The sequence below is a fragment of the Acipenser ruthenus genome, chromosome 14 (assembly GCF_902713425.1).
Source record: "Acipenser ruthenus chromosome 14, fAciRut3.2 maternal haplotype, whole genome shotgun sequence".
Lineage (NCBI taxonomy): Eukaryota > Metazoa > Chordata > Actinopteri > Acipenseriformes > Acipenseridae > Acipenser > Acipenser ruthenus.
In genome coordinates this window covers 2,849,419-2,866,441 of record NC_081202.1, presented here as the reverse complement: position 1 = coordinate 2,866,441, position 17,023 = coordinate 2,849,419, and the positions used below count along the sequence as shown (strand labels likewise).

At 38.4% G+C, this 17,023-nt stretch overlaps 1 protein-coding gene across 13 annotated transcripts in view; it reads left to right on the top strand.

Annotated features, from left to right (window-relative positions):
- Window positions 1–16,687, top strand: part of LOC117419803 (pleckstrin homology domain-containing family A member 5-like) — a 112,226-nt gene extending 95,539 nt beyond the window's left edge. For 10 of the 13 annotated variants that reach the window (XM_058985570.1, XM_058985566.1, XM_058985562.1 and 7 more), the window contains 15 exons: window positions 2,093–2,155; window positions 2,389–2,469; window positions 2,614–2,763; window positions 3,591–3,689; window positions 4,191–4,302; window positions 6,563–6,600; window positions 7,371–7,559; window positions 8,145–8,265; window positions 8,678–8,793; window positions 9,734–9,943; window positions 10,103–10,258; window positions 11,143–11,276; window positions 11,892–12,034; window positions 14,474–14,578; window positions 15,594–16,687. In XM_058985570.1, coding sequence (XP_058841553.1) covers window positions 2,093–2,155; window positions 2,389–2,469; window positions 2,614–2,763; window positions 3,591–3,689; window positions 4,191–4,302; window positions 6,563–6,600; window positions 7,371–7,559; window positions 8,145–8,265; window positions 8,678–8,793; window positions 9,734–9,943; window positions 10,103–10,258; window positions 11,143–11,276; window positions 11,892–12,034; window positions 14,474–14,568 — 1,707 coding nt within the window. In that variant the 3' untranslated portion in view covers window positions 14,569–14,578; window positions 15,594–16,687. Of the gene's footprint in view, window positions 1–2,092; window positions 2,156–2,388; window positions 2,470–2,613; window positions 2,764–3,590; window positions 3,690–4,190; window positions 4,303–6,562; window positions 6,601–7,370; window positions 7,560–8,144; window positions 8,266–8,677; window positions 8,794–9,733; window positions 9,944–10,102; window positions 10,259–11,142; window positions 11,277–11,891; window positions 12,035–14,473; window positions 14,579–15,593 lie in introns of those variants that run through there. The other 3 variants (XM_058985561.1, XM_058985564.1, XR_009307217.1) reach the window with 3 other exon arrangements.
- Window positions 16,688–17,023: the final 336 nt, after the last annotated feature.

Here is a 17,023-nt window from a genome sequence, read left to right as displayed (position 1 = left end):
GCGAACCGGCGCCATCCAAGCTGATATTGATTAGTTTCCAAGAGCAGTCTTTGTTAGATGCAGATTTAGTAGATTAACTGTTTTTTTGTACATATTGTCAAATATTTTGTAAGACTCCCATAGTAAAAATGATTGTAACAGGATTCATAGTTTTACTTTTGGTGTCATATCAAAATTCTACACAGTTCTGTACAACTGAATATAATGAGAACACTAAAGTGTTATTGTGGGGTTCACGACTCAAATCTTAAAGTATTGCAGGATATCTAAAATTTGTATGTAGTATTTGCGTGTTTTTACATTGATCGTTGTGAGTCCAACTTCTAGTAAAGCGTAAGACTCCAGTTCACCAGAAAGGTAAGTAAAGCGGCCCGCTGCTCCGCTCTGTGTTCACAATGGAATGAAAGGTTCCAGCTACAATAAGTGTTCATCTGATTTTGCCACTTTTGTCTACCCTGGGTGTAAAAGTGCTGCTGCTTGTTCATGCATCCACTTTATTTTTTATTAACACACTGACCCTTCTCCTGGAAGTGTTCACCAGTGTGTCTGCATGCTTTTTATGTGGAGGTGGCATGCCTAAAGGTATATGTATTTTATTGTGAGTGTATATGTGTACTGTTAAAGAGTTATCATTTGTACAGTTCATCTTAAATTGATTTGAAGCAGGTCGTGAGATTTGAAAGCTATGTTACATACAGTATGAAAATGGACATCAAAGGACGTCGTTGACTTAAATGTGGTCAAAGCCGAGTATTTTTACTATTTGGTACGGAATAGGGTAGTTAGGTGACAGATCTGAAATTCACGTGTTCAGAATGCCATCATTTTTATTGTGAAACAGCAGATATAGGGACTTCAGTGAATTAGATAGTGTCCAGTCTACAGAGATTTGTCACGAGCAAATTAATCTCTAGATGGAAGAGTTGATATTTTTTGGCACATTTTTGTGCTTGGTCAATCTGTTCTGTACAATGATTTAGGAAGTCATGCATTCCATTGGTTAAACATTGTAATAAAGTGATGCATGTCATAAATGATAATGAGCGTGAAGATAATTTTGACTCTGAACATTACTAAAGAGCAGCTTTTTGTTGTTATCTTGCTAAAATCAACATACTTTGTATTAGAAAAGAAAAGGCTTTCTGTGTAAACCTATCAAACAGATGTTCCTCCTATGGCTTAGTCGACATCTGCTGGAATTAATTAGTTATATTAAAACAATAGCAGCTGATTTATTAATGTTCATAATGTTTCCCATGATTAAAATATATGCACCAACAATAACCTACTTAAGACAATTATTTAATCAAACAGTTTGGTAAAAACTGAGTTGTAGTTTTCATTTTATTTTGTATATCCTGTACTATGTTAAATGTATATGGCTATTGCAGATTTAGAATCGCAGGGGACTGTCGAGCTTGTTTTGCGAGCAGTTTATGCAGGTTTCCGTAAAGGTGCAACTCTGCTCTGCATCCACGTAATGCTCTAAATCACTCCTCATGTCCATCAAGGTTACGTTGTCAAGCAGATTTTTAAAATGCAAGGTACATTGTAAACAATGGACAGTTGTTGGCTTGTTTTATCCGATCAATCTATGAACAGTAAATATTTGTTAGACACCTGCTGGGAACCTGCAGTAATAGAATAGCAAAGCTGTAGCCTCTTCTATCGGCAGGGAAGAGTGCTCCGCTGATACATTGGCATGATATCTGTTCTGGATCCCTTTCAACCAGCTGGCCAGGAAAATCACATCAAGCTAATCTGTTTGAGATCATCTTAAATTCACCCCATTTGTTAAAAATCAGAGGACTGGGAAGTGCAGCTTTTGAAAAGTGATTTTATTGTTGTTTTGTGGGTGCCCAAATAGTGTTGTGTGTGTGTGTGTTTTTTTTTTTTTTTTTTTTTTTTTAATTGCACAACCTTTAGTAGTTAGTACAAGCCTAATCTTATGGCAGGGTTTACTTTACAATGTCTGTGTACTGTATGTACCTGTTGCTTTGTTTTGTAGTGCATTTTACTATTGTGGATCTTGTTCCATTTATTTATTTATTTATTTATTTATTTATTTATTTATTTATTTATTTTAATATAGATGTCCCATGGTGAATTTAGGGATCCAGCCTACAACTACAGGATGGAAGAGCTCGACATTGATGTACGTATGTGTTGTGCAGCTAGAAATCTGGACTGTAGCTTTCCTGTGCTTAAAAACAAGCCGTGTGATTTGTTTTGTTTTATGGATAATGATGTGTCAGTTGTAGCTTTTATAAAAAGAGTATTTTATAGCCTTAAGGCGCAGAGTGGTCAAATAAATAAATAAAAAAAGCATATTACATTAAACCTAATAAAAGCATCCTTCTCTTTTTTTTTTTTTTTTTTTTAATTCAGGCTAAGCTTAGCAGATTGTGCAAGCAAGACAAGCTGGTTCGGACACAGGAAGAGAAACTGCAGCAGCTTCACAGAGAAAAGGTACACTGAAAACATGGTAAAAAAAAACGAAACCTGGCCTCTTATTAAAAACACAGAGCAGTTAATGCAAAGAGGAAATCGGCACCATGCACACAGTATCTAACAGCTTTTGGTGTGTGTGTGCGGGTGTTTTGTTTGCCACAGCACACTCTTGAACAGGCGTTGCTGTCAGCCAGTCAGGAGATCGAGATGAATGCTGATAACCCTGCAGCAATACAGAGCGTGATCCAACAAAGGGACGTCCTGCAGAACGGTTTGCTCAGCACTTGTCGAGAGCGGTCCCGAGCCAACGCGGTGAGTTACAGGCCATCTCTTGGGCCACAAGAAATTAATAAATGAATACATTCTCAAGTGCAAAGACTTCAATAAGGCATGTGTCCAAAACATCAGAAGTTCTGCGAGTGTCTACTAGAACAGTATTAGAGAACATAGAGCCATTTTTTTTGCTACAGAAATGTGCTAGTAAACCATGCTTGATTTGGATCAGCAGGCTTTTTTGGAGATCATAGTTTTGTTTTTAGAAATTGGTTCCGTTGCGGTACCAAGACCTTTTTGTATTCAGATCTCCATTTTTATGTGCAATTTCAGAGGTCTTGGTTTTTTTTTATTTATTTTTTTTTTAAGATCAAAGACAATGCAGTTAGAAGCCTGGTGAATGAAAACTAGGCGCTGTTCTTTGATCTGGGCTCTGTTTGTTTTTCTGATCTCTTTTTCTTCTAACTAATGGCTCTGTAATAGTGTAACTGGCTGTGGTTGACAGCATACAAGTTAAAATAGGTACTGGAACATACATTTCACAATGCCAAAATCTTAGAGCAAGTACCTTCAAATAACATTTTAATAGTTTTTTTTTTTCCCTCCCTATTCGTTGGGCGTTTGCTGTCATAGTGATCCAACACCGAGTCATTATGATTGTTGGGGTTTGAACCTCCTTTGAGCTTCAGATCACGTGACCACTCGGAATGATTGCAAACACTGTAAAACAGGAAATGTGAAATAGAAATTGAAATGACGTTTGAAGATGCTTGCTTTTTACCACTAGGGGGTTTGCATTTTTATAACAGCAGTGATAATCACATATTAAATGCATCTTTTAACCCAATACATTTTGTTCCCCTTAGGAACTTGAAAGATCTTGGATGGAGTATGACAGGTTAGAGTCTGAAGTAACTTTGGCAAAGAACAATCTTCAGGAACAACTGGAGAAACTGGGAGATCAGGTACTGTTTCTTACTGATGTAGGCATTCTGTTTATTAATAATAATAATAATAATAATAATTACAGCTCATTTGAATACAACACACAGAAAATATCATATCTAAATTAAATGTAAAACGTGCGCTACGAATACACTGATTTAGCATCCCCATGTTTGTAGATTTGTTACGGAAGTAAACCTTAAACAAATGCATTCAGAGCATTGGCACTCCCATTGCATTGTATTTTACTGTGATCTTGATTAGATACACCTGAGGTTCATTAGACATGACCAGCAACAGTAACTTACAAACAATCCTCACAGGAACCTGGAATGGCTCAAACTGCTTTGCAATGGGAGTTGCAAACTATTCTATACACTGGTTTTGGTAGACTGTAGTAATTTATATAAAACAGAAAGAGGATAGTGCCGTCCTATTCGTGTTCTGTGAAATTCCTCACCATGAAACTCGTTATCTGGGAAGGCACCTATTTTACAATGTGTTTTTCGTTTCATCCACAGTCTGAGTCCTCCAGTCTACATCACGCTAACATTCAGAAAGAGCTGTGGAGAATACAGGATGTCATAGAAGCACTGGGTAAAAACAAGCCGCAAAGAAATAAGGAAGATACAGGTCAGTTTTATAATGCTCACTTTGCTGCAATCAGACTGCAGCTAAAGTCATCCTGGTCCAGTTCTGCATCTTCCCTAAACACAACTTGACACTGGCACTTGAGTGGAGCTGGTTTCTTTTTTGCTTGTCAGTTTGCAATATTCCCATTCCCCCCTGGTTTGGGTTTCAGTGCTGCACACACTGTCTTATTATGAAGTGGTTAAAATTGTCTTCACAGCAAGCATCTCAACATGAATCTTCTGCAATGACTGAATTGCTCAGTGGCATCTCAGCATGAATCTTCTGCAATGACTGAATTGCTCCGTGGCATCTCAGCATGAATCTTCTGCAATGACTGAATTGCTCCGTGGCATCTCAACATGAATCTTCTGCAATGACTGAATTGCTCCGTGGCATCTCAACATGAATCTTCTGCAATGACTGAATTGCTCCGTGGCATCTCAACATGAATCTTCTGCAATGACTGAATTGCTCCGTGGCATCTCAGCATGAATCTTCTGCAATGACTGAATTGCTCCGTGGCATCTCAACATGAATCTTCTGCAATGACTGAATTGCTCCGTGGCATCTCAACATGAATCTTCTGCAATGACTGAATTGCTCCGTGGCATCTCAACATGAATCTTCTGCAATGACTGAATTGCTCCGTGGCATCTCAACATGAATCTTCTGCAATGACTGAATTGCTCCGTGGCATCTCAACATGAATCTTCTGCAATGACTGAATTGCTCCGTGGCATCTCAACATGAATCTTCTGCAATGACTGAATTGCTCCGTGGCGTCTCAACATGAATCTTCTGCAATGACTGAATTGCTCCGTGGCGTCTCAACATGAATCTTCTGCAATGACTGAATTGCTCCGTGGCGTCTCAACATGAATCTTCTGCAATGACTGAATTGCTCCGTGGCGTCTCAACATGAATCTTCTGCAATGACTGAATTGCTCCGTGGCGTCTCAACATGAATCTTCTGCAATGACTGAATTGCTCCGTGGCATCTCAGCATGAATCTTCTGCAATGACTCAATTGCTCCGTGGCGTCTCAACATGAATCTTCTGCAATGACTGAATTGCTCCGTGGCATCTCAACATGAATCTTCTGCAATGACTGAATTGCTCCGTGGCGTCTCAACATGAATCTTCTGCAATGACTGAATTGCTCCGTGGCATCTCAACATGAATCTTCTGCAATGACTGAATTGCTCCGTGGCATCTCAACATGAATCTTCTGCAATGACTGAATTGCTCCGTGGCATCTCAACATGAATCTTCTGCAATGACTGAATTGCTCCGTGGCATCTCAGCATGAATCTTCTGCAATGACTGAATTGCTCCGTGGCGTCTCAACATGAATCTTCTGCAATGACTGAATTGCTCCGTGGCATCTCAACATGAATCTTCTGCAATGACTGAATTGCTCCGTGGCATCTCAGCATGAATCTTCTGCAATGACTGAATTGCTCCGTGGCATCTCAACGTGAATCTTCTGCAATGACTGAATTGCTCCGTGGCATCTCAACGTCAATCTTCTGCAATGACTGAATTGCTCCGTGGCATCTCAACGTGAATCTTCTGCAATGACTGAATTGCTCCGTGGCATCTCAACGTGAATCTTCTGCAATGACTGAATTGCTCCGTGGCATCTCAACGTGAATCTTCTGCAATGACTGAATTGCTCCGTGGCATCTCAACGTGAATCTTCTGCAATGACTGAATTGCTCCGTGGCATCTCAACGTGAATCTTCTGCAATGACTGAATTGCTCCGTGGCATCTCAACGTGAATCTTCTGCAATGACTGAATTGCTCCGTGGCATCTCAACGTGAATCTTCTGCAATGACTGAATTGCTCCGTGGCATCTCAACGTGAATCTTCTGCAATGACTGAATTGCTCCGTGGCATCTCAACGTGAATCTTCTGCAATGACTGAATTGCTCCGTGGCGTCTCAACATGAATCTTCTGCAATGACTGAATTGCTCAGTGCTCTTCATGGTTTCTACGCCCTCTGTTTTCTCCATGTTTCTGATTGCAGTTTAATTTTTGTTGTTTTAGATTTAGCAAGATGTTGCATTCAAATTTAAAACTGATGAAAATAACTGTTTAAATAAGGATATAGGCTGTAATGTGTGTGTGTCAGTGTGTGTCTGTGTGTTATGAAACTAAATTCCAGTTGCTATACAACAATGAATTAGTTTCCATAATAGTAACAATAATAAAAATTCTAACCTCTGATTTTCATTTCCTTTTGTATTATTTTTAGGCTTCTCTAAACCAATATCTGATGAGCACAAAAGTGAGGTGAGTGACTTCAAGTACTTGATTTGCTGGTGTTGGTTGTAAATATAGTTCACTTGACCTATTGCTCATGTAGCAAAGTTATACGTACTGTATTAACCTTGCCTATGCTGAAATCCATCTTTCTGAAGCAGTATGTATTAGAAGTAAGGAAAGGGCCTTACCTTTCCAAAAAATAAACAAATAAACTAAATTAAAATGTTACCGCCGCCTATTGATAATTTGTTGCAGCAAAAATCAACCTGCCCTACAAAAGAGATCAAACAAACCAAAAAATAACAATTATATGGGGGTGGGCAGGTATTACTATCAATGTGCGGACAAAATTTGAGAATGTCCCCACAATGATAGTAACTCCTGAAAAAACGATGTTGTGGGGACATCCCCACTTTGTAAAACAAGTTATTAATAAGCAACTAACAACCAAACGAGCAATATGGACCGACTGGCCTCCTCTCATTTGTAAACTTTATGTTCTAACTAAATATGCCTTAAAGAAAAAAAAAAAGTTTGTTGTCGAAATAGTAAATAAAAATATAGTGAGAGTCAAAGAGAAGTCCCCACAAATATAGGAATGCAAACTGTGTGTGTGATCAGTTGGTTACATTAAATGACACCCTCTGGTGGCCATATGTTGTAGTTGTCTTTTTTAAAACAATAAAATGCAGGGGACAAGTCACTATTCAAAATGATGTAACACTCCTGGCATGCATCCAGATGTCAGTCATTCCAGAATTGGAGCGATCCTGTGCTGACCTTTCTGTACTCTCCAGGAAGAGGAGTCTGTCCCTCCACGGCCTCCTCTCCCCCAGTCCTATGATCTGACCCAACGGCCCCCTATAGTGCCTCCTTTGCCTAGTGACAGCAGCCTACAGCTGCATGTTAGCCGGGGGCCGGTTCACCGGCTAGAGGACAGGAAGACATACCATGTGCAAGGATGCCAGAGAAACGGAGCGCACAGCGTAAGTGGCTGTCACCGCCACTATGAACATTACGCTTTCCCTACCTCCCTGCACATATATTTGCCGTGTTTTCATATTCACAGCCATCTTTCAGTTGACGGGATATTATTTTATTATTATTTTTTTTTACTTTCATGCCATTTTTCGTTGTATTCCCCATGCACTCCAAATTGTAATGCGCTTTTTTTTTTTTTTTTTTTTTTTTTTTTTTGCAATTACATTTTTTGTTTATGTTTCGTAACAGGTGTCTGTGCATTATATCCTGAAATATGCTTTTAGAATTCGCTTCATACACATTGTGCTGACTTTATAATACTTTCTAATATAGGTTGTGGAACCGCCTTCGTATTTTACAAGCAGGATTTCAACCCTTTTAATTATTTGAAAAGGGAGTTTTTAGGTATCCATCCTGGATAACGCAAAAAGAAAACCAGACAATCCTTTTGAATACCATTTTACGAACTCAAATGTAAAACAGCACAAGTATGTGGAGTGATTTCTTTACTCCTTACATGAAACAAGCATCATGGTTTTTGTTTTTCTTCTGTTCTTTACTTTCATTAATACTGTTTTGTGCACCTGTAGGGGCCGGACTATAGGCTATACAAGAGTGAGCCCGAGCTGACTACAGTGGCAGAGGTTGATGAATCGAATGGGGAGGAAAAAACTGACACTGCAGCAGAGAAAGAGAGCACCAGTGTGAAAGGTTGGTGGATTGCAGGTTTTATTACGCTGGTAGAACCCTTGATTTATTACCTCAGACTCAATTAAAATAAAATAAAAAAATTTAAAAAAAAAGCTGGAGAGGAGAAATGGTTTAGTTCATTGAATTCAGTCTCTTTCCAAGGGAGATGAATTTAAAACTAATTAAAAAGAAATGCAGTACAGTAGGTATTTACATATCAATCGTTTTTAAAAGCACTTAAGACCGCCCTGCCTCATTACTGAGTGTGCATGCATTTTGTAATTGGGGATGATGTAACATTATTCCAAAGACAGAACAGATTAGTTTATAATTTATTATAAATATTTATTATTTACTATTTCAGTATGATGTACTGTGTGTTCTTTTCTGCAAGGCATTGACCATGTATGTATTTTCTTTTGTTCCTTTCCAGGTAGTTCCTATCCCGTGGGTGTCGTGTCTCCTAGAACAAAGTCACCAATGCCTCAGTCCTCAACAATAGCATCTTATGTCACCTTGAGAAAAACTAAAAAGTTGGATACAAGAACGGCAAGCTTATATTTCATTGTATTTTTGTTTTGTTTGTTTCTTTTTCTTTTTTCTAGCACTTATACTTGGGACTCCTATTGCATAGCAGTTTCACCCATTGCAGGTTTTAATACAACCTTGATTAGCCTCAGTGTATTGGTAACAAGCTCAGGTGTCTGGATCGAACTGCTATGCAGTAGGAGTCGTATTTCCATGCCTGTACATACACACAACATAAAAGCACAAACTTTAAAGTGTATTCAGCATGTGGATGCTTCACTTTTGGCCAGTCGGAGCACTGCATTTCACACTCGGGGGTACTTGTATTGCTGTGTACAGGTGCTTGAAGACACTGTACAAAACCACACGTCCTTCCCAGTTAAAACTGAAAACAGCATAAACATGACTGAAAAAACGGAGATACCTACAGCACATTTGGACTTGGATATCAGATTTTATTTATTTAACAACAACTTTACTGAGCACATTTCTCAAATGGAGCAAATGAATTTCCACTTTATTTGTGTGTCCGGTTGCTGTTCTAATGAGGTATTTTAGTGCTTACACACCCACTGCTAACTGTGTGCTGCAGAGCCTGGCTATACAGTAACCAGGGCAATGCTTGTGTCACATCACTGTAAAACTTTACAGAACTAGAACAACCGAAGGGATAAACCGATATTCTACAAGTGTTGACCTTCCAAATGAATCACACTTGCAACTGTGTTCCTAAGCAGATGTGTAGCTTTATACAAAAAAAATTCCCCAAATGCAACTGCTTTAATAATTGTTTATTTTCCATACACTGTATTTGTTCTATAAACAGGATATTTTATACTAACTGTAGCAACAATTACAATCACATCAATAAAAACTAAAGTTAAGCACCTTTTTGAATATCTCCCCCACACCCCCCACACACACAGTCTCTAAAAAATGCAATGCTGCACTGCTCCCTCAGGAACGACCCAGGAGTGCAGTGGAACAGCTCTGTCTGATGGAGAGCTCCCGTCCCAGAATGAGTGTGGAGGAGCAGATGGAGAGAATGAAGCGGCACCAGCAGGCCTCACTCCGAGAGAAGAAGAAAGGGTTAAACATCATTGCAGGTCATGAAAACTCACCGTCCAGGAGCCCTTCATTTTCCAAAGAAAACCCTTTCAAATCAGCCCAGGTATTTAGTGGGGGGGGGGGGGGGGGAGAGGAACCCTGAAGTTTATAAAAGCAAGGAAGTTACAGTTTAGTCCTATCTGATCAATCGCTGAGATCTGTATTGTATTTTTAAGCCCTAGGACACTTTGTTTAGTTTCAATGAGCTATGGTTTGTTTTCAGCTTTGCAAAATGGAAGACACGATGTCCAGCAATATTAAAGAATTGGAGGCTTCTCTTCAGGGCGATGATTTGGAGAGGAACCATGAAACTCCTGCCCAAGAAATCGCCAGGCTAAAAGGAGCTGGTCAGCCTGGAGAGTGCAGTGTTGACAAAGAGGTATCAAAACTGATTACCATTGATTTAATATATCCTACAAAAGCACTGAGAGGAGGCCACTGCTCAGTGGTGCAGGAGACCTCCAGTGAATATTGAGTGATGAAGGGTACTGTATGGTGTGGGGGTGGTAACTCGATAGGGCCACAAACACTCGCCCCTCTGTGCCAAAACTTAAACTATGACAACATGGCTTTTATGTATTTAAAGGGGGAATAGAAGAAAAAAACCAATTGCCTTACCCCTGTAAGTGGGGAGGGCCGGAATGTTACAGCTCGGAGGATTATTCCACTCCTAGATGTCTAGCGTGTTTAAAAAGCGTCAGTGGTGATAAACTGCTTTAATCGCAAGTGATTAGATCCCTTTTTAATTCAATCCGACGTTCTAATAAAGCAAATAATCAGCATCTATTTGCTAGTGCCTTGAGTAACCCAGCGCGTTGTGTGAATTTATAAACGGCTCACTTGCCATGTTGGCTTCAAGGCAGACGCTTCAGTGTAACAGATTATGAAATGCACAGCAGAGATCTGTGGCTCCTTCGGGTGATTTTAATCATTTGTGTGTCATGTTCTTGGCCACTTTTCAAGTGGATATTCAAGGTCACGGTGGCTTTTTACTCAACTATGAAATTTGGCCCATTTTTATCAGTCCTCCAGTGTGTCTCGCTGGTTTAACATTGCCAGTGTGTTTGCAGTGTTATGGTTTTACACTGCTGTGCTGCTGGACTTTGGAATAGCCTTCCACAGGCTTTTTTAAATCCTGACACACAACACTTTCTTGGTCATCTGTAGACAGTGTTTTATATTGTTGTGAATGAGGTAGATGTGACTTCAACAAGGTCTTTTAAGTTCTTGGGTGTTAACGCTGTTATTTTGTTGCTGTTCCAGTTATCTACCCCAGAGAAGGTTCTGATTCCAGAGAGGTACATTGAGTCTGATCCTGAGGAGGTGCTAAGCCCAGAGGAATCAGCGGACAAGCAGAAGAAAGTTGACAGAATAAAAGCAATCCTCACCAAAAACAGGTAGAGGAAAGAACAGAGGCAAACAAATCTACAGACAGGGACAATATGGGTTGTGATTTGCAGAGCCATATTTAACACAAAGCCCAAGTTGCAGTTTTATTTGACCAAGCATGTCAACTTGAAATGGAAGGAGATAGTAATTATCCTAACTGCCTTTGTAACGTCTGCTGGAATAATGATTACATTACCTATTCGAGGACTTCTTATGCTTAAGAATATTCTACGGGTAAGCACATGGTGAAAAAATTATAGTTCATTAGAATTAGCATAACGTGGAGACATTCATAAAGTCTTCAGTGAAAAGTTTTAAGTTTCTACTTTTTTAGTGCTTCTAATATCTAATTAACCCTTTCTCTGTTGGGGGTTGGTGGGGGGCTTATACCCTGTGTGCTATACAAGTGGTGACTTGTGGAATGATACAACACCCACTTGCAAAGGAGATCATATCTGCACATTGCATTTAAGCTGCAAGCTGATCGTTTTAGTATAAGTGATTTTTGGACCACTGAGTACAATATTCTCTGTGTGTGTGTGTGAGATTTTTTTTTTTACTTCCCCTTGGCTTCCTTTTGCCTGGTGTGTGTTTTTTTTTTATTTTACCCTGTGTCTTTTCAGCATGCAAAATGCTGTGCCTGTGGTCAACCACAAGACCGAGGACCACACAGAAGAGGAAGTCAACGCTCAAGAGCAAGAGAAGATTCTAAACATTTCTTACAAACTCGCCGCAGAGGCTTCCAAAAGAAGCAAGCTTGTAGCGGGTAAGGGAGATAAAAGTTATTTAATGAGCTCTCTACGTCTGCTTGAACATAAGAAAGTTTACAAATGTTCTTATGTTCAAGCAGATGTAGATGGCTTCTTTCAAACAGCTGCTTTTCACTTGAGAGCTGTATTGCATTGTTTTTCTCAGTAGCGGCTGCAGGATTTAATTCCTGGCCCAAATTTTCACGGACGGGCCGTTTATGACTTAATGACGTAAACGTAATGACGTAATTACTAATATGTGTACTGAGGACACTCTATCAAAGATCTTTATAGTAACTAGAAGATCTTTGACTCTATACTGTCAGAAATAGCACCATATTCTCCACGAACGCGCACTCTACCAAAACATTTTGACAGTTGGAAATCCTATTTACTACCAACAGGCATAGCAGCACAATTTCCATAACGTTAGCATCTGACAAAAGCTCTCACACGTGTTTCGACTTCCCAAAGTGAGGTTAAATTTAAAAAACTCTCATACAGTGACTAAAAGTGAATGTTAATACTTCCCTTTCAGCTTTAAAAAAGTGTCAGTTATATGGGAACAAAAACAAAACCGGAATAGAGGCATGAGTAGAGCATAACATACATCTCAGCTGCATCAGTCAACTGAATTCAAGTTGATAAAATTAAATGTAGGTACTTGCATTACTGGCGCATTTGTTGATTCGTCGGTTAGTTTTCTTTTTACCAAATTTTTCGGGACATAGCTAATGCGTAAGACACAAATATAGCTATGGTTTACTGCAAAGTTGGCTAAACATTCTGTATTATATTTCTTAGCAGACGCCCTTATTGTTACAAGATATCACATTATTTTTTTTACATATAATTACCGATTTATACAGTTGGGTTTTTACTGGAGCAATCTTGGTAAAGTACCTTGCTCAAGGGTACAACCTGGGATTGAACCCAGAGCCCTAATCACTACTCCACACTGTTGCCCTGTGTAGGTAATTAGACAGCTAATTGCAAATGTAAAAAAATAACTAAGCAGCAGCTGCACAAGCTGGTTGCTTGCGTGCCTTGCAATGAAAGAAAAGTTCCTGTATGTGTGCTGCCGACGCGTGGTGATTTCGAGACCATAGTATCGAAGACTTAAGATCTCAGCCGTCCAATCGCCAATCTGTTTTTTTTTCATAACCATGACAACGGTGCTGAGGTGGGTGGGACGGATATATTTTTTGAACCACAAGGATGAGCTAGACTCGCTGCAGCGGATTAGTCTAATACGGTTTGGCATGAAATGTTTTTAATTGTCAATCGCTCCATAACTGGGTGGGCCCATGAGCAAAATGGGTGGGCCCAGGCCCCTCAGGCCCAAGCGTGACGCCGCCCCTGGCTTTTATGCTGGCTGTAGTTGGACCTCCTGCTCGTGATACTGAATGACAGAACATACAATAATACCTGATGATAACCGCACTTAAATTGTTGTGATGCACCACCAGATAATGTTATCCTGCAGTCTGTGTAATTCAAAGGAACATTTGTATAGTCTCAAAGGAGCTCTTTTAATTTCCTTTACAAAGCATGAGCCATAAATCTAGGAGATCTGGAAATATATCTGAAAAGATATATATCTGAAAAGATATATATATATATATCTGAAAAGATATTCCCTGAGCCATTAACCGGTTGCAAACCTCAGGACTCTGCATTATTCAGGATAAGTTATTTTTATTACATTTTTGTTAGTCTCTGAATCCTGTTACATCATTTCAACTCTAAAACCAATTCCACTTCCAATTCTAGATATATATACTGTAGCTTGTGTCCTCTTTACAAAGAAATTATCTGTTATCTGTTTCCATTCATTTCTTCTATTCCACACCAATATATATAAAAAGCACAGACAGTATGGATTTATAATTTTAGGCTGGGGCAAAAGCAAAATTCCATTGAAATGTGAAAATTGAAGCTGTCCACTTTAAAGGACAACCAATGCTGGCACAGAGTCAGGCTTTACTGTTGGCCTGCTTTTCACTCACCTGGCATATGGATGGAAAAAAGGGAGAGAGGATTTAAACAAAAAAAAAAAAGTGTTTTTATTTTTTTGGGTATTTCTGGTGCCCAGCCCAACAATCTGGTCTTACAACAGCTGGAGGAACTGTAAGATGACCAACAGGGTTGAATGACCACTAGCCTGTGGTGCTTGTGTGGTTTATTCATCCCCCAGAGAGATATTTGTACTCTAATATGGTACAAACTATAAAAAAATAAGTGGTCTGTGAATCCATTTAATAATTCTGTCGTACTTCGGTTGCTGCTTGTTGTATGTTTTTTTTTTTTAATTTTTATTCTAGCTTTTTAACCTTTTTTTCCGAGCATTGAGTTTGCAATGCTTTAGAACCCTTTCCTGCTGCTGCTGCTCCATTTCTTTGCAGTTATTTCAGGCTGGCTATTTATTTGTTTTGTTGCACTGTTGTTGTTCACAGTGAAAAGCCTGTCCTCTCCACCTCAGTCCCCAACCTCTCCATCTTCACCGCCTCACCCTCCGCTCGCAGAAGGATCCCACTTCATGTGTGTGTAATAGCACAACAGTAAGAGGCTTTCTACCTTCATTAGTGTTCTGTGACATGTGTCAGGAATGCAGACATCTAATGCTATATGAATGACAGCTGCACCAGACAGATAAAGGCAAATTAAATTACTCCCCTAACACTGTAATGCCCAAGCATTGTTTTAAATTTATTGTACAAACATTGTCTTTTTTTTATTTCCTGTGTGGCAACACACAATGTACTGCATATGAAAAATTCTGGCTTGCGAGGCTGGATTTAAAATATAATAATATAGAGGTGTGGCTAAGGATTGCATCAGATGTGGTACAATAGGCATTACAGGGTTAAAATGCGAGGCCCATTTATAAATGAATTACAAAAATACATATGATAATATTACTGTTGGTTTACTACAGCGACTTGAAGAAAAAAACAAAACAAAGTTGCAACATGTTGTACTATTCCTGTGATGTAATAATTATCACTGAGGGTATGGGGTGTGGGTTTAGATTTATACATGTGTGAATGTTAGTTAAATATTTGAGAGTATGTTTGTATTAGAAGACTGCTTGTATATTTAAAAATGTAATACAAATATAGTTTTTAAATAACTTGTTATAGTTGATGTTCATAAATGTAGTATCTTTGTTTCTTAAATGTTTGTTTTTAGGTTGAAAAATGTTAACTGAATTTAAGCTTGTACATGAAAGTATCAAATATTTATTTATTTTTAGTAAGTGCAGTATTTATTTGGAAAAACTAATCGAGAAGGAGAACTTTGGGATTAGTCAGTGACCAAAAGCAGCATATCAATTACATTAACAGTGGGGGTTTTACTGGCACATTACACCATAACAAAAAAGTATTTAGCTAGCATTTTTAAATAGTAAAAAACTAAAACTAATAATCTGCTAATGTGCTCTCATCAGTAGCGGTGTGCATGTGAAAAAGTTTGGATGGGGTTAAAAAAAAATTGCAGATGTTTGATATATTGTCAATCTTTAAACCATAATACATAAGACAATTAATATATATGTATATATTTTTTCCATAGCTCAAGCGATGGCGTCTGTTAAATCCTATACGTGAGGATTGTCACTCTGGTTACAGGAACTTTTCGGTACTGTGACCTGCTGAACACAACAATGCTGTCCAGAGCCTAGTGTTTGAAGATGCCATAACAAGACAGTGTTGCTTCTTACAGGTCCTTTGTGATTGTGTGCCTGTCAATAAGACTTTCATTGAAAAGAAAGGGGCCTCAATGTGTGAGGTTATCCCTGAGCTGAGCAGAGAGAGGACCTTACTGTTATAATAATAATAATAATTTGAATTGTTGTTATTGTTTATAGGTTTGTTCTTTTATCGTCGCCTCTGTCATCAACCTCTTTTGTGGGTGTCATTGGCCTACTCTGAATTAAATATCTAGATTGAAGACTGTACAGTTGTAGATAAGATTTATTCCAGAACTCCAGTTAAAACTTCTGCTTGTGGAGAATACTGATACGATTGCTGAATTTCACGTTTGATTTAAGATGCCTTTTTTTATTTTATTTTAAAGCAGTTTGCAACACATTTTATTCCAGGCACATAATTGTATTTTTAGTGCAGTTATTTTTAACATCATATCTCATGCCACATTTGCTTCAGTAATTCAATGTACAAAGCATTAAAACAAATAAAGTTTCTAAAATGTAAGTTTTTAAAAGTGCCATTTTACTGCTACAGAGATGTGATATATTTCCGTTTGTAATTATTTATACATTTGGCTGCATTGTCACCTGTAACTGCCACTGTGTTGCCAACACACATGTGAATGTTTCTGCTTACTATAACTTAATCTGCTTTATTATTTTATTTGTTTTTATTTAAGAAAAAAAAAAAAAGAAGAAATAATACTACCGGCTTGTTGGAGTACTGGTCTTTCACAAAGGTATAGCACATGTAAAAAGCAATAAGCCAGCTTTGTAATCCAGTACTTTTTTGTTTATGTAAAAAAAGAAGAAAAAAAAAACTAATTCTGTTCATTGTGTATATAGCATACAATGAGCAGAGCTGATGTAACTGTAAGATGCTGCTTATTAGAGTTGATATGCCAGTGCTCATATCCCATCTGTTTTATATCATGTTAAATAAATGTGGATGTTCTTACATGGGTGTTTCGCTTCATTCTCTCTGTGTGGAATTAGAAAGCATTAAAGCTTGGGGGTATACTGTTTAAAGGGTACATGAGGACCTTTTTATTTTATTGTGTTACATGTTCCCATGTGTTGCTACAACTGTTTACGTATTATTATTATTATTTATTTCTTAGCAGACGCCCTTATCCAGGGCGACTTACAATCGTAAGCAAAAAGGGAAAAAGTAAGGTGTGTGTATTGTTTTAATTAAAAAAAAAAACAAAACATTTTTTTAACATTTTGACCACTTTTTTAAAACTTTAAATTGCATTCCCTGCCTCGATGGCTTCCCATGTACTCGCATGGA